The 24,348-nt window shown below is 41.8% G+C and overlaps 1 protein-coding gene across 1 annotated transcript in view; it reads left to right on the forward strand.

Moving 5' to 3' along the window:
• LOC139726703 (thrombospondin type-1 domain-containing protein 7A-like) overlaps positions 1 to 24,348 on the forward strand; it is a 131,949-nt gene that overhangs the window by 21,582 nt on the left and 86,019 nt on the right. Inside the window, exons 3-4 of the mRNA XM_071637689.1 lie at positions 16,977 to 17,715; positions 21,426 to 21,668. Coding sequence (XP_071493790.1) covers positions 16,977 to 17,715; positions 21,426 to 21,668 — 982 coding nt within the window. The remainder of the gene's footprint in view (positions 1 to 16,976; positions 17,716 to 21,425; positions 21,669 to 24,348) is intronic.

Genomic DNA, 24,348 nt, shown 5'->3' on the forward strand with positions numbered 1-24,348 from the left:
GATATGGCAACCATGACCAAAAATGCTCCAAGTTTGCAATACCATTGGCACAACTTTCTGGCTCATATTTCACATTTTCTTCATCACTCAACTGGAATTGTGTCATCAGAGCATTATTCCACCATTTCTTTTGCATATGCGTACATTTTAGAGCAAAAATGGACACTTTGTACGGACATATAAGAAAACAATGTTTCCCCTTTAAAATGCATTGTGCTTTTGGGGTCTCATGCCCATCTCTCATACAGAGATCAAAGCGTGGCCCATGCATGCATCCTTACATCATGAAGACGTGGAGAACTACAATGTATAGGGAGAGGTTTGGATCTCCTTTTTTTGAGTGTGGATTTTGACACTCCCCCGGCCTCTCCTCGAATGACACACACAAGTTCTCCATCTTAAATTAGCTGTGTTCGAGAGCCCTCCTGATTTCGCAAGCCCCCGACGGCGCGTAGCCGCAGGGTGGCCGCGAGGGTAGTCGGACCCCCGACCAACCTCTTCAGTGTATTTGTCGCAGGCTCTTGACTTTGCTGCCGTGTTGTTTTCAATGACACTGCGGGTTCTTGAGTTTTCAGACAGCCGAAACGCCCCATTACGGCAAAGGTTAATGGGTGATCGCTGCTTGTTTGGCTGGGGAGAAAACTTCTTGAGCAGCCATTTCTTGTTCGTAATGAATTTCTTCAATGATTATGACATGCATCAGCATTTATTTCATTGATCATAACATTTAACATTGCCATTAGGTTTTCACAGAGATGCACTTTGAAGTTCCACACCCATTTAGATTTTTTTTCACATTCCACGAATATTGCATTTGTTTTTAAAATTTTTGTTTCACTATCTGTAGGAACTCATGCAATACCAAATTCATTTGTAGAGATAAACATGCCACCTTTTTCTCTTACACTAAAATACCGACAACACAGTTTGCCCTGATATGTGGCTTGTGAAAAGCAAAACAATCACCAGATACAACTGTTAAAAAAAAAACTTCCTGTGAGAGAAGATTTTGCATTGCATCATTTGTCTGTGGAATCTTGAGCAACAACCGAATTGTGTTTCAAAGATCAAGGTCAGACAATAAATGAATGTGACCTGCATGAATGGACGATATCACTTTAATTTTGTCTTTACTTTATGGACTCGACCCCCTGTGCATCTTTGTCGGCGAGGGAGGATGTGTGTGCAGAGAAGAGTAGACCCTAAAAAGAAGAGGGAAAGAAGTGCTTCTGAATAAAAGTAGCCATGACAGTTTCAACATTTCACTTTGGTGGTAACGGCGACACTTCACTTGCTTTCGATGAAGGAGTGTAAGGCAGGGCCAGCGGTGATCACAACCCCGCAGAATGAGGTAATGATGACGATGACGACGACAACGACAATACCCGTGCTCTATTCCTAAGGATAGCACGGTGGATCGTGATGGATTTGAGGAAACCCAGACATGTTCAAATGCGAACAAAGTGCCTCAGAAACCAGTCATGAATGAGCAGCTGGTATCAGAAATAATGGATGGAGATTGGCATATACTCTAAAAGGTTAGGAGAGAGAAAGAGATATAGAGAGGGGAATGGGGCAAGAGAAAAAAAGTGTCTGTTTTGGGAAAAATTTCCAGTGGGTATAAGCTAAAAAGGAAAGAGGTAAGTAGTATTAGTAGTAGGGTGAAGCCTATTGATGGAAAGTAGAAGTGTTGGACAGGGGGGTGAAGACAAGATACCATGAGTGACGAGGGGGGAAATTGGCCAAAGTCAGGGGCTAAGCAGCAGTGGCAGCAAATGGAGGATCTGCCGCCAGCTGGGTCTGGATGACGCGGCAGTTTACCGTGACGGGCGCGGGATTCGCCTAACCACGTTTGACTCGCGGAATGGCGGACATGATTGGGGGGCAAGGGAGCGTCTCCGCGCCTTATCACCTCCTAAACCCGTGATTCATCGTCTGTCTGCCGTTTTCCCAGCTCCTTCATTCTGCCTCAATTTCTTTCACTTCGAGTCGCCGCCGAGACTGATGTCTGCACGGTCTGGTTAAAGAGTCGCGCTTTCTGGTGTGGCTCCCTGCAAGTTTGAGAGCTGTCACCATGGCAATATTTGTTAGGTTTCAATGTTCCTTTGTTTGTTTGTTTTTGTTTGCTTTTGTTGTCTTGTTCAAGACATGAATGTCATTGGCAAACTTTGCTTATATGTAGTGTGCAGGGACCAGCTGGCAATAGACAGTGTGATCTGCATCAATATCGCCAGAGAGAAGTTCCAATGAATAATTCTAAGACTGTTCAACTAACATACGCTCATGCAGCATGGTTTCTTCATCAGAAATTCATGTTTGAGAAGATTTATTCTCATGGCTTTGATACATCAGAGAATTCTACTGATTTTTGACGCCGAATGAAAATTCTGATTTCATATATTCCACACTAAAAGAACAAGCTTGAGAAGTGAGTCACCATCTTAATAGCTGCGTTAGATTTTAATTGATTTTCTTTTTTGTTTTTTATCAGTATGAAATGCAGAAATCATTAGACCTTAGAGAGATATGGTTGCTAACCAAGTACTAGGTCAGTGAAGATAAGACCCTTCCATATTTTAAGCCAACATTTAATGCCTGCACAGTCATACGTAATACTCACATAATCCTTTGAATGAGACTCCCTCCATAGAATTCCCAGTGACATCAGCCTTTTAAGAGCTGGCTTGACGCCGATAGAACTCTTACGAAGAGGAGGGGGGATTCCATCTGTCATTTGGCTATATGCTGTCTGGTCATTGACCAACTCAGTTTTCTCTCTCCCTCAAAAAAAAAAAAGAAAGAAAAAAAGAAGAAAAAGAGATGAGCGATTCATGCAAAGAAGAGAACAAAAATAACATCAAGCTGCAATATCTATAAACTCTGCTACTGCCTACTTTGTGTTAAAGGAAATGAAGCAGGGGGGAATTTCCTGCTTGCTTAAATGATATGTTAACACTTTGTAGGAAAAGAAAAAAAAAATCTAATGCATTTATGACTTGTCACATGCCTATTTAAACCTCTTTGAAGAGAGTCTGCATGGCTGGGGAATTACTGATTCGATTTATAATGCTGCCTTTCTTGTTTTGATCATTATGCAAAAAAAAAAAGTGAAAGAATGAAAACACTTCATTGATTTCCTGGATGAGATTTGCGGTTTTACCACCAGCCAAGTCCCGTTGATGATGATTACAACAAAAAATATCCAAGTATTTGATAGCATTTGATGTCTGGCACACAAATCAAATAAATGACTAAATTTGGAGCTCTTTTCTGTCGTTAGAATTCTGTGATGACAGAAATTTGGCAAAATGTCACTCAGAAAGATGGTGTTCTTTTCAGATGTTTGACAGCCATTTGCTGTGAAGTAATTGCTTTAAGAACGAATTAGGAAAATTGCCTCATGGGACATGACTATTAATCACATGTCTAGTCATGGGTGTTTTTAAGGTGTTATAGGGCTATCATTTTCTAGCCTTCAATTAATATAATGTGATCAAGGCTTTTCTCTTTTCAGTGGTAGATACTGAAGAGAAATTTAGGCTTTTTTTCTTTTTGCAGTTTATTTGTAAATGTGTAATGTGTTCTTTTGTTCTCTCTAAACCTGTTGAAGACTGCTCTGTCAAATTTCCATTGGTACTGCACATGATGTTTGTACCTTGGACTGTGATGGGATAGATGAAAACATTCAACGCACATTTGCCCTCAGGGACAAGAAGATGCCAGGAGCAATTTGCATTGTGCGGTCCATGATTAGAGTCCTCTCATGATTAGTCCTACAATATCGCAAGAAAAAAATGACAAATGGCATTAATTATCCGGAATGACTGCTCCCACTAACACCTTATCTGCCATCACTTTGTGTCTGCCTGCATTGCCTGATGTAAGAAGTCAATGGCATCTAAAAATGTGTGTCCCTTTTGGATGCAGTGCACAGTGTGATAGTCTTCTGAAAACTCGTTAATGAATATGTACTCCAGAAATGTTCTCGAATGTCATGGATGCTTTGTAAATTCTTGGCAGAAAAGGAGAATAAACATTCTTCTTCTTTTTTTTTTAGGGGGGGGGGGGAGATGTGATTGTCATAAATGGTTTATAAATTCTTAGCTGAAAACAAGTAAGAATGCTCTCTTTTTTTTTGGGGGGGGGGGGGGGAGAAGATGTGATTGTCTCTCGTGAGATATGGCTTGAGATTGAAGGTGTCTGCCGTAACAGTAATAGTAATTAATTTTCTTTGAGTGGCCTGAGGAAAGGGATGGGGGGGGGGGGAAGGAATTTCTGTAGACAGGAGAAGAGGTTTAGGGTCAGAGGGAATTGATCCCACGTGCCCCGGGGCATTGTTATCCTCTCATCAATAATGGTCCATCTTGGGGGGGGGGGGGAACGCTGTCACCTGTTGCGCGCAGCTAAAACAAATGCCAAGGTGCTGGATAAGTAGCATGACATACTTCCTTCATTCAGAGGATTTGTTCTGCTATTTCCTTCTTTTGATCTGCAATATTCAGAAATAAGAGAATATCTGGTCACTGACTTTATTTACAATGTTTACTTCTGTGCTTACAGTATCTTGAACTTTCACTGATGATTAGCATTACAATCTATTCCATATTTCTGCTATATAAAATTTTAGAAGCATGTACAAAGCATCTGTGTTGAAATTTCCTCAGGTATCCCAGTAATACTATTATGTCTGCTGTGTAACTTTTGACCACTATCAAGTTTAATGCTTACATCTTCCAGTTGACTCCTAGTGTGCCCATGTACTTGCCTGTATTTTACCTGCAGTTTAGTGCAGTAGTCCCACCAAAGACCAGCTCTTGTGGTGTATCAGGGATAAACAGGGATAAACATTATTAGATAATCCATGTTTAGGAATGGTTTCACATTCTTTTATCCATGTGATAGCTCCACTCAGGGATTATTGTGAAGCAGAAGGGATTTTTGTCCCCGCCGAACGAGTTCGAGCAGGGGACTATGAAACGGGCTCCGTACGTGTGTGTGTCCGTGTGTCCGTCCGTCCGTCCGTGTGTCCGTGTGTCCGTGTGTCCGTCCGTGTGTGCGTCCGTGTGTGATCAAAATCTTCAAATTGCTACTTCTCTGTCATTTATGAGCTAATTTTGATTCTGTTTGCTTTATATGATAGCACTACATGGGAGCTTTGAAACTTCTACACAGAATTTCAGTCGTGACCTTTGACCTTGACCTTTGACCTATATTGTACATTTTGCTACAAAATGCTACTCCTTCGCCATTTCTAACCCGATTTCGATTCCGTTTGCTTTATGTGATGGCACTAGGTGAGGGCTTCAAAACTTCTACACAGAATTTTGACCTTTGACTTCTTTGACCTTTGACCTTGATTTTTGACCTGTATTGTACATTTTGCTACAAAATGCTACTCCTTCGCCATTTCTTACCCGATTTCGATTCCGTTTGCTTTATGTGATGGCACTAGGTGAGGGCTTCAAAACTTCTACACAGAATTTTGACCTTTGACTTCTTTGACCTTTGACCTTGATTTTTGACCTGTATTGTACATTTTGCTACAAAATGCTACTCCTTCGCCATTTCTTACCCGATTTCGATTCTGTTTGCTTTATGTGATGGCACTAGGTGAGGGCTTCAAAACTTCTACACAGAATTTTGACCTTTGACTTCTTTGACCTTTGACCTTAATTTTTGACCTACATTTTTTGTACATTTTGCTACAAAATGCTACTCCTTCGCCATTTCTTACCCGATTTTGATTCCGTTTGCTTTATGTGATGGCACTAGGTGAGCGCTTCAAAACTTCTACACAGAATTTTGACCTTTGACTTCTTTGACCTTTGACCTTGATTTTTGACCTATATTGTACATTTTGCTACAAAATGCTACTTCCGGCGGGGACATGTATTACGCACCGCGTAATTTCTACTTTTCCTTGTACAGGATTAAATGGTCCCCAAGCACCGCTGCTGTAATACAGAGCACAAAAAAGAGCTCAAAAGAGAGATTTTTACAGTAGGTCGATATCCACTCTAGATTTCATGGGTATATTCTCACTTTCTCCCCCGCACTGGCCCCATTTTCCCTTCTTAGTTTACCAGGTAATTCAACAAGTGTGGAAGTGGAGGTCAAATGGGTGTGAGGAACTACAAACTCTCAATGGAACAAACAGTTGTTGTTTGTTTGTTTATTTTCATATTCAGTGCATCAAGTGATTGCACTGTGGTATAGTGGCTAAGACTCTTGACTTTAAATCTAGGGTCCCGAGTTCAAGTCCTGCAAAGTGCTTACATCATTGGACTAGATGCTTTTACCTGCAATGTTTCAACCCTCAACCCAAGTGTTAAAATAGGTAATGGCAGTGCTCAGGTAAAATTAATGGCAAGACTGTCATGGGACAGTGCCTCTACTGAAGAGGCTGTCCTCCATTGATAATACTATATCACTATAATCATCATCATAGCTTATCTTAACATGTTTATATATACATGTATGCATGGCTTCAGAGTAATTGGTGTATCTAGGTACCTGAACTATTGTTAGAGGTCATCTTAATGCTCTGATATCAAACGTGTATACTACTGCAAAAGCTGTAGATTAATGTGTCTTTGATAGCTTACTCTTCCCTGAACCAACATTTTGCATTCAACAGATGGAACAGAAAAACCCATATCTGCACGGCTGGGATTGAATGCAAGTTTTTATCCAAACATGCTGATTGATCGTGTGCATTGATGCGAAAGTGAGATTGAAAGTAAAAGTGCCATTTACGTGTGATTTTCTTCAGGCTTATAAGAAGAGATCCCCAGGCAAAATGAGTGCATATACAAATCTTCACTAAAAATGTCATTCACATTTTATGTATAGACCAGAGAGTGTGTATGTGTGTGTGTGTGTGTGTGTGTGTGTGTGTGTGTCAGAGAGCGAGAGATAGAGCTGCAGCATTCCGACGGGTTTGGTTTCAGCACCGCTACGCTTAATGGATTTGCCCCAACTCTGTATATCTCGTCCGAAGAAGTGTGATCATATTGTTGAAAGTGTTTTTTTTCCCCCAATATGATTTCAACAAAGAAAACATCAAGATTCCCTTTCCCCCTTTTCCGCGTGTGCCCCCCTCCATCCAAATCCAAACCTCCTCCAGGGGGCAAGTCATCTTCAAATGGCTTGACTAAAAAAGTCACTCACATGTAGTCTTTCCATCCTTTGGAAAAGGTCATCTATGCATTCCCCCCCCCTTCAAACTAAATGTGACTCTTGTCTCAGTTCATTGATCTTCTGATGTCTATTTCTGTCCCCCCCCCCCCCTCCCTTTTCCCCCTGGTATTTTTTCATTCAATTTTTAGTCTCCTCACTATTTTCCCAATCACATCAAATCCCATTTTCTAGATAATGGGAAACTGGAACTGTTCACCATCACACGACTTTTCTATGAAAGAGGATTTATTGGACATATTTCCTTGAAAGGGTGAAGCCAGGTTAACACTTTTGAGACCAAAGTTGTGTTATTGAATGAAGAAAATATTTTCCTCCTGAGCAAGATACACTGCAGTGATGAAATGAAGCATCTTATAATCCTATTGGTGTGGGAAGTGTGTGGAGTACTTAGCATGAACTCATGCTAACCGTGTCTTTTAACGTCTGACTGAGCATATCCCATTTGTGATATTGCGTGCTCAGAAGATTCTTAACACTGCATTGAATCTGCAGTCTGTCCTCCTGCTTCTTCGGTCAACATCCTTGTATGGCTTTATGTTGATTATTCATAGCATGTTGAAGCATGTGATGCTATTAAGTCATATTTGCTTTGTTTTTGTTTTTATTACCATAACCAAACTGGCCCTTGGGTCTTGTGTGTGCATGGGAGATCCTCACAAAACTTTCGACAGATTGTATTCACCGGCATGGGCGAGACTGCGAGCCTCCAGATCCTTTCATCGATTCCCTCTCACCGCCAGACCCCGGCATCAGCGGAGAATGATCCACGTCACCCTAGGATCCAAGATGGGAGAATGTTGCAGGTCTGGGGGTGGAAAAGCCCCACTAGTTTGCTTCAGCAGTATCAATATAAGCTGATTAGAAAATCCATCAAGGAACAAAAGTGGCAAATTTCTTGCGTCAGGCTCAAGCCTGCCCTGCAGAAACAATTTACTGAAGAGTTTTTGCACCGCTCTTTATGTCACTCTTCCCTTTCTCTCCCCCCCCCCCATCTCTCGCTCCCTCTCTCTCTCTATCTTTCTCTCCCTCTATTCCTATCTTCCTCCAACCAATCCGCTCTGCCAAAATATTTCTGTCACTTCGTACTTTGTAACTGCTCATGTCTGTTGATCGTGTCGATGCAATATTTACTGTGATTAGCCGTGCTGAAACAAACAGAGGAGAGAGATGGAGCGAACGAAAGCAATGGAGAGAGAGAACGAGAGAGACGGGACAGAGGGAACAGATGAAAATGGGGTGGTCTTGCATACAGAGAGAGAGAGAGAGAGAGACAGTAAGACCATGAGGGAAAACAAAAAGAGAGAGAGGTAGATCGGGAAGAGGGAGAGCAGACAATTGGGGTAATTTTGGCCGAAGAGATTGAGATGACGGAAGGAGGATTAAGAGAGGGATTTGGCGCGAGAAACTTGAGCGGCAAGAAAAACGAGAGAGGGGAGCTCAGGCATGGATTAACAGGGAATAGGGATGGTAGAGAGAGGGAGAGAGAAAAGTGACAGCCATATTTGTGGGAGATGGAAGTGAGAAAAGGGGATCTTTTACTTAGTCAAACAAGTGTGAAATATCTCTACGTGACTGTTACAGCGATGAAGATTTTCCAAGTGAGAGGTGCCGTCAAATGACAAAAAAAAAAGCATCAGACATTTCCTTAGACTTTAAGAGTTAACACATTGTCTTCAAAGGGTACCATGCAATGTACTGAAGGAGAGATTAAACCAAAAAGGTGAAAGCATGAGCAGAAAACAGGGCCATGTGGAGTTTTAACAAAAGTCATGGGTGATCAACTCCACTATGGCAACAGAACCAGTCAGCTCTCCAGTTTATTGCCTGTATCATGGCATTTACTATTCCCACAACATTGTATTGTGTGTCAGGACAAGTGATGTGAAGATCCACGACCAATGCAGCATGAAATTGACTGTGTGTGTGTCCATGTGTGTGTGTGTGTGTTCATTGCAGGAGGAAGTGTTATTTGGTAAATGTCTGTGAGAGCAATGTAAAAATACTTCATAATATCTAAAGGCCCTTTTCTTTTTCTCTGCAAAATGATTCAGAAGAAACGAGATAATTCTTAGCAAATGTGTGTAGATTAAAAGTCACCTGTCCTCATCCTTTTTAGGCAGAATGAGCGCTTCATAAGAGTCTCTCTATTATTATTATTATCAGTTTGGCAGGGTTTTCATAGGAGTACAAAAGTTTATTATATGGCACTCTTCAGGATCTTATCCCTTTATCAAGTGAAAGAAAGTGAAAGCAGAAACTGCTCAAACAAACAAGTGTACCGCCACCACATGCCGGGAATAAAAGTATGTTGGGGAGCCAGAGCAATTTAGAGCTGCTGGAAAGGGAGAGGAGGGAGATTGGATGAAGGGAAGTGAGGCCGTCCGTTTAGATGACGACGTCGGGCAAACAGACAACCAGTGACCCTGATCAGACATTCTGGAGTCGGCGGCCGGTGTCGAGGGGGTTATAGCACCAAACTCTCCCCTCCTCTAAGCCTCATTCGTGCCCCCAGTCCTTTGGCCGTGGTGTGAGTGATGTCGTAAGGAGGCAAGACCCAATGTGCCCCTCTTCATCTTAACGATATACAGCAACACTTTCTTCCTATATGTGCAAACACCCGCAAATTTTTTCAACCTCATTCCTGCACACATTCCCCCATTAATTTTGTCTACCCCTCTCACTCCTACACTCTCTCCAATGGTGAACCTCGCACCACCCACCCCCCCCCCCCCAACAATTTAACTGACAGCCAAATACAGCGTCTTGGGACCTGGCCATATCGGCGTGCTCGTCTACAAGAGTATTAGGTTGTGCCGTGTTGGGATGGTGTCGTGGATATAGACATTCGAGGGGCCTGAAAGATTATACGCAGTCCTGCCGTCCGCAAATTTCATTTGCCCTTTGTCACCTCCCCAGAAAGGCCACGTGAGGTCGTGTTTGGCGATGTCATTACAGCAAAGTCCACCGTGTGCAGTGCCTGTCGGGATTCACAGGTGGTCGCTGTGCATTTATCTGCTCTGGAGCAAAGTCTACAACCCATGGCTAATCTCAGTGGTTTGGGTTGCTACTACTGGAGATAGTCACCATTCATTGCTATTTGTTGTGATCATATCAAGTTGGCATAGTCTAATACCCATAGAGCAAAGATATTTTGCAGACATCTTAGCCGGCTGTGGTTGATTAGCACAAGTGAAGTATATACCATAATGATAATTGCCAATGTTTATTCCTACTGAAAGTTGGTACAGTAGGTGTATAGTGATAGGTATATAGATGGTAAGATACGAACATATCAAAGCTATTTTGTTTGTATTTCAGTGAACGTTGCTTGATTTTCATGGGAAAGGCATTTGCCAAACTGCCTAGAATTTGCTAATCATTTTCCAAATTGAAAAATTACAAGTGTACCGTAATAAACAAGGTATATGATTTGATGAATTATATCAAAGATGAAGAAACAAAAAATTGCGTAAATGATTATAATTCCCCAATGTGATAGTGGTAGTTGGATATACATGCTCATGAGAAATACATTTCTGCTTTCAAGCTCTTCAGCAGCCAATGTGCATTTGAAATTTTGCAAGTTTTCTTGCAGCATACATGTAGATAGCTTGACTCAGAAATGCAAAACTTGGCCTACAGATGCACAGGGAAATGAAATGAATAATGGGTAGTCCCTTTGAGGGCATCTGTAGGTATAACAACTCTGACAAAAAATATAAAAGATTCAAAGCATTTTCAATCACATTTTAACCAGATATCTGTTCATATCACTGTGTAGTCATGACCACTCCCTTAGTCCACATATGAAGACTGCATTAGACTTTTTTTGAAGTGACCCATGACCCATAACATTGAGGGCTCTGGCTCCTCTCAGCTATACAAACCACCACCACAACCATGATTACGTTCATCGTGTGCGTGACTCATCAGCAAATTTTATTTCTGGCCATTAGCGCTGACCGACACAGTCGTTAGTTTTTTTTTTTTCTTATCAATATTTCATAGACAGAAAATGATCAACCCTCCTTATGCCCAAAGAGATATGAACAGATAAAACAAGAGAGAGAGAGAGAAAGAGAGAGAGAGAGAGCTTGCAGTGTTATGCCTTCATTTTTTCCAGCACTTGTGTGAGATTTTAGGTATATATACTTTGTTTTCCTCCCATAAAAGATTTTTACTATTTTATCAGTTGGAGGAACATACCAGTTCCCTGGGTGTTCATATATCACATCAAATATGCTCACAAATGTAGCATCTCCTCTCTCATAACAGTCACTTTCATCACTAAAATTTCATTGCTATCTTTAAAGGTTTACAGGGTAATGGGGTGAAGGACAGACCAAATGGATGATGCTAGGAGCATTCCATTAAAAGACCGATAAAGTCTGAAGGGTGTGATATGACATGAAGGCAATAGTAGGGCCTATACCTGACGAGGAAGCCTGGGGAGGGAAAAGATGAGTAGAGTCATATATTACGCCACCAGCGTACTGTCTGATCCGACTGAATGCCCCATTACCTTCGTATACGCAGCTTGGTATGAGTCCATATTGATGGCTTGAAAAATGGAGCACAGGGAGAATGATAGAGGGGAATGTAAGAAGGGAGGATAATTATGAGAGAGCAAAGTAAGAACATAAAATGACATGTTATATTCTGGTGATAGCAGAAAGAACAGAGCAGCTGAGGAAGAGATTTGAGAGAGGGGAGAGATAGAAGGGGGTGCAAGAGATGAGGAAGAAGTAATGCACCATTACCCTTGTGTGCATGACTTGATATGAGCCAACAGTTATAGCAAGAATGAAGCAATTGAAGAATGGCATTAGGAGATGAATGGATACAGTCGCGCACACACACATACACACACATACATACACACACAAACACACACACACACATACACACACACACACACACACACACACACACACACACACACACACACAAACAAACAAACAGAAAGGGAAAGAGGAAGGAAGAGAAAACAGATTAGGAGGAAAGACCATAATGCACAATCTATAATGACTTTGGAGACATTTGAGGCTATATTCACATCTAACTATGATGTACACTGGTCGTTGTGCTTTCAACAGGAGGTAGCTTTCAGTCATAAAACCTTCACAGGGGCCAATCACAGGAAATACTGTAGTCATTTTGGGCAGATAGCACCCAGTAGAACACCCACACAATCTCCCATATCACAGCCATTTTGTTTTGTTTTGTTTTTGCTACATTTGCACAGAAGTAATAATACAAGGGAAACATTCTTGCCCCTCCTCCCCTTACCTGCTTTGAAACATGAATGTCTCTCCCCCCCCCCCCCTTTGCCCATTGGGGGCAAGGGGGATGGGATGAATGAAGGACATTGCTGCAGAATGAAGCACAGGGGAGGAAAGTAAAACTACAACTTTTTCACTTGAGTCTATCACTTACCACAGTCATTCACTTTACTGCGTTCACAAGAAAGTCAAGAATGGCATGGAAATGTTTTAGAGTGTCCATCACTTTGAACAAATCCGCAACCTGCCCAAAGTAATATAATACAATTATATCTAAGTTTTGAGAAACAAGTGTAGTTGTCAAACTTAAATTCAAAGGTACTGGGTCGTATCATCACAAGTTTTAAAGTGTTAATGAATTACAGAAAATCCTTGCCCCTAAGTACTAGCGAGACAGTTGAAATTATGCTGTAAAACCAGAAATGTTCGTGTACATTTTAATTTCACAATTTTTTGTGGGAGCGAAGATTTGCAAAACTCAAATGCACATGAAAGTTCTTCTCTAACACTATAATGCAATGGATGCCAGTGGAACTTCGCGAAAGTTTCATGTCGCCAAAAGGCCATCAGCTCCAATTCGCGAAACTTTTCATGCTGCGAACATTTCTTGCTTGACTGTTCATCACATGGTCATTGTAGCTCGGATCTTCTGACAAGGGGGTTGATGGAGGGAAAGGACTGCCTCTTGAGAGCAATTCACTTAACACGATTGGTTCCCTTCCTTTCAAGACATATTTGTGCGTGGGGGGTGAATAAACTCATAGAGGAAACACGAGATGAGTTCAGAGGGAAAAGATGTTTTTGTGTAAATACACTGTTTCTATTTTAGCCATATACCTGATGTCATCGTAAGCTTGGTGGCGGTTAACTCAATCCTTCTAAACACGCGCTCTACATCTCCTCCCCTGGTCTTAATCTCCACAAAGTATCCCTCCTCCCCCTAAACTTAATCAATAACACGGAAGCTGTGTTTACGCTGCCTAACCACCCCATTGATTGGCCCTCCTCCTAGCCCACTAGGGCTCATACTTTGATTAGGGGACTCGGTTTCTGCTGTAGTCTCATGCAACCGAGGCACTCTTCTTTTGCTTGAAAGATGACTATAAGAGGGAAAGACAGACAGACAGACAAACAGACAGAGACAGATAGAGAGAGACAGACAGATAAAAAACAGATGGTGATATATATCTATATCTATATCTATCTCTATATCTATCTCTATGTCTATGTCTATGTCTATGTCTATCTCTATCTCTATCTCTATCTCTATCTCTATATCTATATCTATATCTATATCTATATCTATATCTATATCTATATCTATATCTATATCTATATCTATATCTATATCTATATCTATATCTATATCTATATCTATATCTATATCTATATCTATATATCATATATTGATGAGAAACACAGACAGACAGATAATGAAAGATGTATAGATAATGAGAGACAGGCAGACAGACAGTCAGGCTGATATCAGTAGATGGATATGCAGATAGAAAGAGGAAAGCGCGGAGAAAGAATGAATGAATGAATACTGTATACGCCATATATTTCGCGAGTCTAAACTTTCGCGAATCGGGAATTGCCGATGATTTCATGAGTGGTTAAATTCGCGTTCATGGAGTCCTGTACTGAACGGAGAAGTGTACACACGTAGACCACCTACGTCACATTCACATCGGGATCAGAGGCAATATTTTTGTGTGTCTTTAATTTCGTGAATAGCACCTGACTCGCGAAATTCGCGAAAATAAAAACCTCGCGAAATATTCGGCGTATACAGTAAATGAAAGAACACTACATGTACTTGATATGTCACTGTTGCAGTCAGCTGTTCTTGCATGTCTCATTTCCAGGAATTTGAGTGTCATATGCAAATTTTGGACATATACCTGTACCTGCACTCAAACAATCATAAAACACAAATGGCTGGGTTTTTTTTACATTATTACATTACTTTTAGATCAAGCTTATTTACCACATCAAAATGTATCAACATCAAATGAAAGCGTCACCTGGAAAATGTACCATATATCAAAGTCATGGCGATATAATCAAACTGATTATAAAATTGTTGCAGTTTCTACAATATCTTAAATGGAATCATCGCCACGTTTCACTAGCCCCGTGGCTAATTTTGCTTGCCTGAGGCAAGTGGGCTTGAAGATGATGTACTGGTTAGAGCTGCTTACCAAGCAATTCAGTAAGTTAGGCTGTTGTGTTTGTTTCTGCCTTTCAATGTTGCAAGACTTTTGTTAGGGTCTTAGCAGAGCTCACATTTTCTTGCTCCCATTTATTTACATTTGTACAGCTGATCTTTGGTTTTCTGGCACATTTCATACACCACCTGGTGGAAGCTGCATCTAATAATGATTGTTTGATCTTGTATTATTTTGTTTGTTTCATTCATTTCATCTTTTTTTTTAATTTCTTAATCTAGACTGTCTGGCCCACCTCTTCTGCTGGAAAGACTTTAAAAAAAATGCATCATATAAGGACAAAAGATACAGTATCTTCGATGCTAACCCAACACATCTTTTAGCTTACTTTGGAGTTGACATGTTTCTTGTCTATTCTATAAAACAAATTGTCATGTACTAGGCACTGAAGGAGTAAGGTACGTGTATTCTTCAGCAGCAAAATGAATCTGTCTCATGTACTTCATGTACATGGACTATGACTTGGACTTGATGGAAATATGCTGAGCCAGCCATTCATTTTGTGAAAAACCTTCCAAAAAAAACAGTTCAGAACATGTCAACTAAAATCTGTCAAGTGCTGGAGTGCAGTTATTAAGATGTCAGCTGCCACTTGCTTTAATCCCATTTCATGTTTTTAAGGGATGTGTCGGAATCCTGCTTTCCATGAATCTGTGACGGAAAGTCTTCATTCAGATGTACCGCGTTGGGAGTACCGTCTCGAGCTGTTTTGCCACCTGCCCCATATACCCTGCAGTCAGAGGCAAAAAAAGAAAGGCCCAACGTGCCGTTAGTCTGCGGGAATCGATTTTATGCCCTGCGCATTTCCGCAGGGGGGCGAAAGAGTTCCCCCGATTGCCCCGGGACGGAGCGGCGTTGAGTTGAGCCTGATTTACGAGCCATGATGGAGACTGTGATTGATGTGGCTGAAATCAATGATGGTAGACCAGGGCCCCCCTCGTTCCCTCCCACCCCCCCCCCCATTCTCTTTTTTTTTTGGGGGGGGGGGCACAATTAAAACCAAGCTACACTCTGTGCACATTTAGGTATTGTCAAATTCATCAATTAGGTTTTGAACAACAATCACACACTCGGAAAAGGCAGGTATTGTGAGCTGTTGGCAAAATATAAAGAGCTTAATAATTAAATGGTTGCAATGAGCTCATGGGTTTTCTACCCATGGGGGATTGCTCATCTCTACCAGTTCAGAGTGATGAGGGTAATTTGAATTCTGGTCAGGAATTGTTTGCCTGTGTGTGTGTATGTGTACGTGTACCAATGTGGGCCAACATGAGCCAATGTGTGTGCATGTTATAACATGTTTGTCTGTATATCAGGGTGTAAAACTGTCAGGCCTACATAGGACACTCAGAGGCAAGCTTAATTCTGTCATGCTAATTATAGGCGCAGCGTTTCGTGATGAAATTGTAATATGATAATAGCAATACCATGGCAATCTCTTGGCATTGATTCAAGTCCAGTAACTTACAACTTCTGTAATTTGTGATGACAAGAAAAAAACTGTCTCCTGATTTTTTTCTTGTTTTTTTATGTGAGTTAAATGGTAGATAGAGCAAAGGGTATAGATTTAAAAAAAAGCTAAAGTGTGTGGAAGAATACATTCTGTTGGTATGTGTAAAGAAGTTGACATGGGGAGATAGGAAATTAGAGGGGATCAGGTGATTTGGTGAAGGCATGTGTTGTGTTTGACAGATTTTCTTTTTACTGTTTGAAATGCAGAGGATCTAGCATCCCAAACATGATGTCAGAATAAAATGTTACTGTATTGAAATCCAATCCTTTCTTGTTATTCACAGCTCATTAATCATCCAAATGTTTAAAAGACAGTGAACCATTGGTTCTACATAGTCTGCATGATGAAAACTGAAATTCAATCCTGCGAATAAAGATGACTACGAATGAATGGACTCAAATGATTTCTTGTCATTTACATTGATTATGCATAAATTGATATTCATGACGAACTACAGTATGTGATAAATCAGGGCTCAACACCAACTCTTTTCTCTGGTGTCCCGTTTTGACCACTAATATCTTTGAATTTGACATTTTGGTGGCCCGAAATTAAAGGAAATGAAAGGAAACATAACAATTAAGTTTGAATTATGTGGACAGATTGGGCCAGCGAAGATATACTTTTTGGAAAGTTGATGGCCTGACATTAATCTTTAGTAGTCCTGGGCCACTGCTAATGTATAGCCATGTATATCTAGACATATATATTTTATTTTGCTACCACTTCATTGTCTCTTTCTTCCCACAGGGCAATGGGGTGCTTGTTCAGGCAAATTATGTGGCTTCGGTGGTATTCAGCGCAGGCCGGTCTGGTGCGAGAGTTCTGATAGGAACACCGCTTCCGACTCGGACTGTGCAGAAGCTGCCACTCCGCCCCGGCAACGGCCGTGCTTCCGAGTGTGTTCCGAGCACCGCACATTCTTCAGGTGGGAGGTGGATGACTGGGGTCCCTGCCGGCAGAACAACAACCCGGACGTCGTCAACACGGGCGACGTCATCTCGTGCGGGCCGTCATCGTTCGGGCTGCAGCAGCGGACCGTGAGGTGCATGGAGATCAAGACGTCTTTCGTTCAGCGGGAGGAGGACGGCTCCGTGCCGAGCTACATCTGCCAGCGGTTCTCTGCCAAGCCAGCTACCGTACAGGAGTGCATCACCCCCTGTGCCCAGGACTGCATCGTCACTCAGTTCTCCCCCTGGAGTCGGTGTTCCAGGTCCTGCGGCAACGGCACCCAGACCCGCACCCGCCGCGTGGTCATCCCACCGTCCAACGGGGGCGGCGCATGCCCGCCGCTCAGCGAGACCAAGCCCTGCGTCGGTGAGGCCCCCTGTGTGGACGAAGAGTTCTTCACGTACAGCCCGCGCGTGTCGCCTTGGGGAGCGTGCCAGCTCTTTCCCGGGTCGCGCCAACGAGAGCACGAGCCTGCTATGGGGAAACAAAGTAGGCGTCTGTGGTGCCAGAGGAGTGACGGGCGAACGGATAAAACAAGGTCAGCCTAGCTTGCAGATCATTCTATTCAGTGATACATTTGATAGTGGGATATGACAGGGCTTTCTTGTACTGATTTTGCAATGGCTTGGTGGGTCACCAGCACATGATACATGTAGGAGTTTGTGACACAAGCAATTTCTTGTATATTGGTAATCTGGTCCACTGGCGATGACCACAAATGAACCCCATTGATAACGAGTAATAGAGTTTTACCCCCCAACACAGAGTACACTTAACCATGTCCTTAAGTTTAAGTCCATTTAAGTTTCAAATAATTGAAGTCTGACATCTTTCTGAGGTTGTGGTACTGGCTAATAGATATTGACTGTCTGACATGACAACAGCATTTTTAGTTTCTTCGTGAGCAATGTTGACAAATCAGAGGACTATTTTCCACAGGAGGGTTTAGAAAACTGGTGCTTGAAAGTGCCAGGATTCTTTTTCGAACCTGTGTGTGTACAGTGTCAGTGAGATTTCCAGACTGTGGTCCTGAAAGGGTTGTATCATTAGTCTGTACATAATAAGCTGGAGGTTTTCAAAGAGAAACATATGTCATGTTCAGTTTCTAGCATCCAAGCTGAATCCATCTCATTCCCATTCCCCTCAAAAAACGAACATCAACAACAACAACAAAAAAACCCGCACAAGCATAATAGCTGCTTATAACATATTATATGTTTGTGAACACCGTATTTCTTGAGCGCATTAGCAGTTTGACTGAAAATTTGTGATGCCTCATTCATGACTGAAAATTTGTGATGCCTCATTCATTACATGGATAATTAACTTTGTGCTCCCATTAAGAGTATCAAATAAAAAAGAAAAGAATTCTTCCTATGTTCCCGATTTCATGGCGAGTGACTCATACAACAGTCAAACCGCCATTCCCAACCAAATTGATAAAAATGGGCAATAGGGGCGGGAGTGGCTTAATGAAGCGGCCATTTCATTAATGATCCCAAATCTCTTGTGAAAGAGAAGGTTAGGTGATATATTTAGGTGATGTTAGGTGTTCTGGTTCAGCAAGCAGGCGGCTTTTGAGAAGAAGGCAACCTTGGATTAATGTGACACCACTTAATCACACCTACAGGCCAGAAAGTGAATTTTGGGAGTGATTCATTTCACAGAATTCTGATCGAACATTGTGTTCCATGTCCCATTTAATGAGGGAACATTGACTGTCTGGCAGATACGGGCAAAATGCGCTCTCCAAATTTGCATAGAAAAATCGGTCAAAAGAAAAGAGACATTAATTGGCAATTTGAGGGAAAGACAGTGGATAAAATTTCCCAACATGAGAAGAATTTCAGTGCCCATGATCAAGTTTTCTCTTTCATCGAGTATGATTAATGGTAAATGTGATAATTTTTTAACTTCCCTTGAAACTAGTCCCAAGTGACCATCAGCCAAGTTAGGCAATGAATTGTGGGATATGATTAATCTTACCAAACCCAGCTTAGTGACCATGAACAATAGATTGGTCAGTCACAGGTTCCACATACTGTTCCTGCCGTCAATCCTGGTTGACTGACCTGGGTTAGAACTGTTTTAATGTCTTTGCCAAAATAATCCTCAAAATGCCAACATTCGGAAATTGATAAGTAATATGTCAGGTACTTTGTTTAGTTTGCTTGAGAGTAGATTTTGTTTTGTCATTGAGGCACAAAATATTTATCAGGTGCTTTCATTGGCAAATGAGATGAATATTAGATGTGCCAGACTCTGGTATGGACTCAGGCTCTGCCTACCCAAGACAGAAGGGTGAGCATTGGATGTAGTTTATCAATGCAAGGTTCCAACTGACCTAAAATATATTATTAGAAAGATTAGACATTTATTGTGAACTACCTCTGTAGAGATCATGAGTATATTAGTTATGTCTCAAGTTTAGCATCTCAACCAGCTACACTGCATATATTTCAGTATTTCCCGCTAAAACTTTAATATCAGCAGTGTGAAAAAAAAAAATTACCTACCTTCACAAATGCCAGCTTGCAATTTTTCATACCTTTCAAAACTCTGTGTCCATAAATGGCAAAGGTATCCATGTTTTGTTTTCTCATAACAGTTGTTTTGAGGGTAATTCCACCCAGTCTTGTCACTTTTCTTGACTGTGAGTATTGTTTTCATTAAATAATCAAAAAGGCATCTTCATCCGTAGGAAAGTGTGGTGACTGCATAGCATTCTGTCGATCCGATATTCCTCTCGAGGCAAGCAGGAAGAGCGGGCCCAGCCTACGAGAGATGAGGTGCATTAAGGCGAACATTCCTCCATCCCTCATCCTAGTGGGAGGGGGGGGGGGAGGGCTGAGTGTCAAACTCTTCCCAGGGAATGTCTCCTCCTCCTCCCCCCAAGATGAGATGAAAATGAGACATGTTCCTCATCAGAGGCAGGAGACGCTAGCCTGGGTGCACTCTCTCCGATCCTCAGTGCCCTTAAAGGTTATCACAGACCCTCCAACTTTTTTTTTTTCTGCACGACACGCCATCTAAGAATGGCAAATTGGTGTCGGAGGAGGATGTGTCAAATTTGAAATCAAAAAGTGGCTTCCTAGTTGAGACAACAAGCCAAGTAAACTCTATTAATCTTCTTTCAGAAAAGTTTCCTCAAATGTTTAGAGGATTCTATCAGTCAACCCGTGATGATGCATAAAAGCCAACACCTTTAAACCAGTGGCTCCTGAGCATTCCTCTCTCATGAAGGTTCCATCTTGGTGTAGTCCTCCGATTTCTTGCCTTACTTGCGAATCAAAGCCAAGTAATAGCTACTCTGCATTCATTCCGACTCGCGGCGAATCCATATCCATGAATGCGGGTAATTGGCAACACTTCTTTGTCCAGAGGGCAAATTGTTTTCTGATTGGACTCTAATCAGCCAAGGTACCCTGGCGTATTCTTTACTCCCCACTTTCAGCGCTGCACGTCATGGGGCAACAGCGCCATAAGTTCGGCGAGGGCGTATCCGGCATTTGTATCCCACGGCCTGCTTGAGAGATCGTCACTTCCCCCCCCCCCCCCCACCTCGTCTTTTAACATTCCCACGAACCCACGCCAACTTTTCAGGAAAGAGAGTCAAAGTGCAGATGCAAATTAGAAGAAGATTGCACGGGTCCTTAGGAAACGAGGATTGAATAGCGCTGCATATGACAGTGAAGTAATTGGCTCAAAGTGAATGCTAGATTCAGGCAAGTGTTACTCAATCAAACTGGAAAAGGTCAGTTGCTGAGCGGAGTTCAAGGATTCCATTACGGAATATGCCATCTTCACGATTAAAACTGAACCGAAGAAGAAGAAAGATAGAGAAATTGGCAGTTACAATGCAATCAATTTATCCCCTACTGCAAGACCTCCAGAAATATTGAAACTCCCATTTGTAAATTCTTGTTCAAGTTGAACTCTGGTATGACAAAGTGCGTGTCATGATATTTTGCAGACAGTTCATATCATAGACACAAAAAGGGGTAGGAAAGAGATCATATTTCTGGAAGTAATAAGTCCCTGATGTCAGTCCAGCAAAATGAGGAAACTTCAATGTCCCTAGAACAATTTTTGCTCTATTCTGATTTTAGAAATTCCACAGAATCCTTTTTTTTTTCATGTTTATTTCAGTGGAATTGCACCATGCTTTTCAGATAATATAACAGCAATGTTGCAATCTTGATAACGAGACTTCCTTCCCAAAATCTCTCACATCCTTTCTCTTTGCAGCCAATGCTTCCAAGACTCGACCTACGTCCAGCCGGCTACCCACCAGGTCTGCCTCGTGGCCAGCGACTGCCAGGTGTCCGGCTGGTCCGAGTGGTCACCCTGCTCGGACCCGTGCTCCTCCAACCCGGTCAGTCACTCAGTCCGCAAGCGCAGTGTCCTGAGTATGCCCACCGGCGAGGGGGAGAAGTGTCCAGAGCTGGTACAGAGAAGGGCCTGCTCCTATGATGGGAACCAGTGTCCAAGGTAAAATATCATTTGATGATGTCAGGAATGTCTATTGGTTAATTTTTCCACAAGTGCTTGGTGAATGGTTGTAATTGGTGTATTTATTCACCAACTATTCAGTAGAGGTAACGCAGTGTGCTTATTCCTTTTCATACAATTCTTCGATATCATGAGTGTTTTTTGGCGATTTTTATCTAGCACGCTTTTTCTTTATCCAGAATGAGAAAATATGCTTTTGAAATTTAAAACAAAAAAAAAATCTCATTTGTGTGTATGTGTATGTGTGTGTGTATGAGAAAAATCTTCTAGGAATGTTCAGTTTGTGGAATTTCCGTATCTTTAAATCAGCACATGTTTTCTTTTTGTCCCCGCCGAACGAGTTCGAGCAGGGGACTATGAAACGGGCTCCGTACGTGTGTGTGTCCGTGTGTCCGTCCGTCCGTCCGTGTGTCCGTCCGTCCGTCCGTCCGTGTGTCCGTGTGTGCGTCCGTGTGTGATCAAAATCTTCAATTTGCTACTTCTCTGTCATTTATGAGCCAATTTTGATTCTGTTTGCTTTATATGATAGCACTACATGGGAGCTTTGAAACTTCTACACAGAATTTCAGTCGTGACCTTTGACCTTGACCTTTGACCTATATTGTACATTTTGCTACAAAATGCTACTCCTTCGCCATTTCTAACCCGATTTCGATTCCGTTTGCTTTATATGATGGCACTAGGTGAGGGCTTCAAAACTTCTACACAGAATTTTGACCTTTGACTTCTTTGACCTTTGACCTTGATTTTTGACCTATATTGTACATTTTGCTACAAAATGCTACTCCTTCGCCATTTCTAACCCGATTTCGATTCCGTTTGCTTTATGTGATGGCACTAGGTGAGGGCTTCAAAACTTCTACACAGAATTTTGACCTTTGCCTTCTTTGACCTTTGACCTTGATTTTTGACCTATATTGTACATTTTGCTACAAAATGCTACTCCTTCGCCATTTCTAACCCGATTTCGATTCCGTTTGCTTTATGTGATGGCACTAGGTGAGGGCTTCAAAAATTCTACACAGAATTTTGACCTTTGCCTTCTTTGACCTTTGACCTTGATTTTTGACCTATATTGTACATTTTGCTACAAAATGCTACTCCTTCGCCATTTCTAACCCGATTTCGATTCTGTTTGCTTTATGTGATGGCACTAGGTGAGGGCTTCAAAACTTCTACACAGAATTTTGACCTTTGCCTTCTTTGACCTTTGACCTTGATTTTTGACCTGTATTGTACATTGGCTACAAAATGCTACTCCTTCGCCATTTCTAACCCAATTTTGATTCCGTTTGCTTTATGTGATGGCACTAGGTGAGGGCTTCAAAACGTTACACAGAATTTTGACCTTTGACTTCTTTGACTACATTGGCTATAAAATGCTACTCCTTCGCCATTTCTAACCCGATTTCGATTCCGTTTGCTTTATGTGATGGCACTAGGTGAGGGCTTCAAAACTTTTACACAGAATTTTGACCTTTGACTTCTTTGACCTTTGACCTTGATTTTTTACCTCTATTGCACATTTTGCTACAAAATGCTACTTCCGGCGGGGACATATATTACGCACCGCGTAATTTCTACTTTTCCTTGTTTCTGCTCTGTTGGCAGAAGTATTTGTGTGTATGTGTATGTGTATATGTGTGTGTGTGTGTGTGTGTGTGTGTGTGTGTGTGTGTGTGCGTGCGTGAATCAGTAAGATTTTGATCCTCGGAGATTGACAGCGCCGCAATATTGTTTAAAAAAAGAAGATGAGGAAGAAGAGATATACGTCGAACATGTGGGTGATTCCAAATTCATCCAAAGCTGGTCATTGCTAGCATGAAAAAGTGACTGCATGTCACTTCAGAAAAAAAAAAGGATCCCTTTAGTACATCATTGCCAGTGTACATACACAGACTGCATTGAATTTCTGTGCGGGGCAAATCCATGGGTTTGCGTGTTATCATGGTTCTTCCTTTGTGAGCAGAGCTGGCCCCCACTTCTCTCCGTCGTAAGGTAAATTGCCCTACCTCATTTGCAAAGTGGAGTTGACACTGTTGTCAAACTCTTGCCCAATCAGTCCCAACAGAGGAGCAGAGCATGACTCCTACCTCTTCATTTTCATTAATGGTTCCCTCCGATGAGGCACCAAATTGGAGTTGACGCTCTTTGTCAAAATCTGGCCCAGTTGATTCAGCAGTGGAGAGTATGATTCCAACCTCCAACCCTCTAACAGCCATATAGGACCTACAAACAGATGCAAAAATTATGTTTGTGGTCTGTTAATACCAGTTTAATTTCTTTTCTATAATGACCCACATATTGACCATGCATTACTCAAGGTTAGTGGTACACAAATTATGTTGGGCTTTTTCAAAGAATATGTGTGTGCAAGCCTTTCTCAAATAAACATATTCTTTCACATTTACTATTCTACCTTTCTTCATATCTGTGTTTGTCTTCCATCCATTTGACCACAAAAATCCAGTCAATACGTTGAAAGCGAAATGCAGTACCTGCCCTCACTGCCCAGATTAATGAATTACCTTTCATATTGATTGAAGCGTTTGTAATCTTTGGTGCTGGCTAGTTAGCTCTCACACCCCATCCCAGTTCGCTATCCTTCACACCCTTTAAACCACCACGATGGACTTCATGCCATTTTTGCCTGCGTCTT

The sequence above is a fragment of the Diadema antillarum genome, unplaced genomic scaffold, assembly GCF_040938485.1.
Source record: "Diadema antillarum isolate AM-2024a unplaced genomic scaffold, OU_Dant_1.0 seq00000097_RagTag, whole genome shotgun sequence".
NCBI classification, from domain to species: domain Eukaryota; kingdom Metazoa; phylum Echinodermata; class Echinoidea; order Diadematoida; family Diadematidae; genus Diadema; species Diadema antillarum.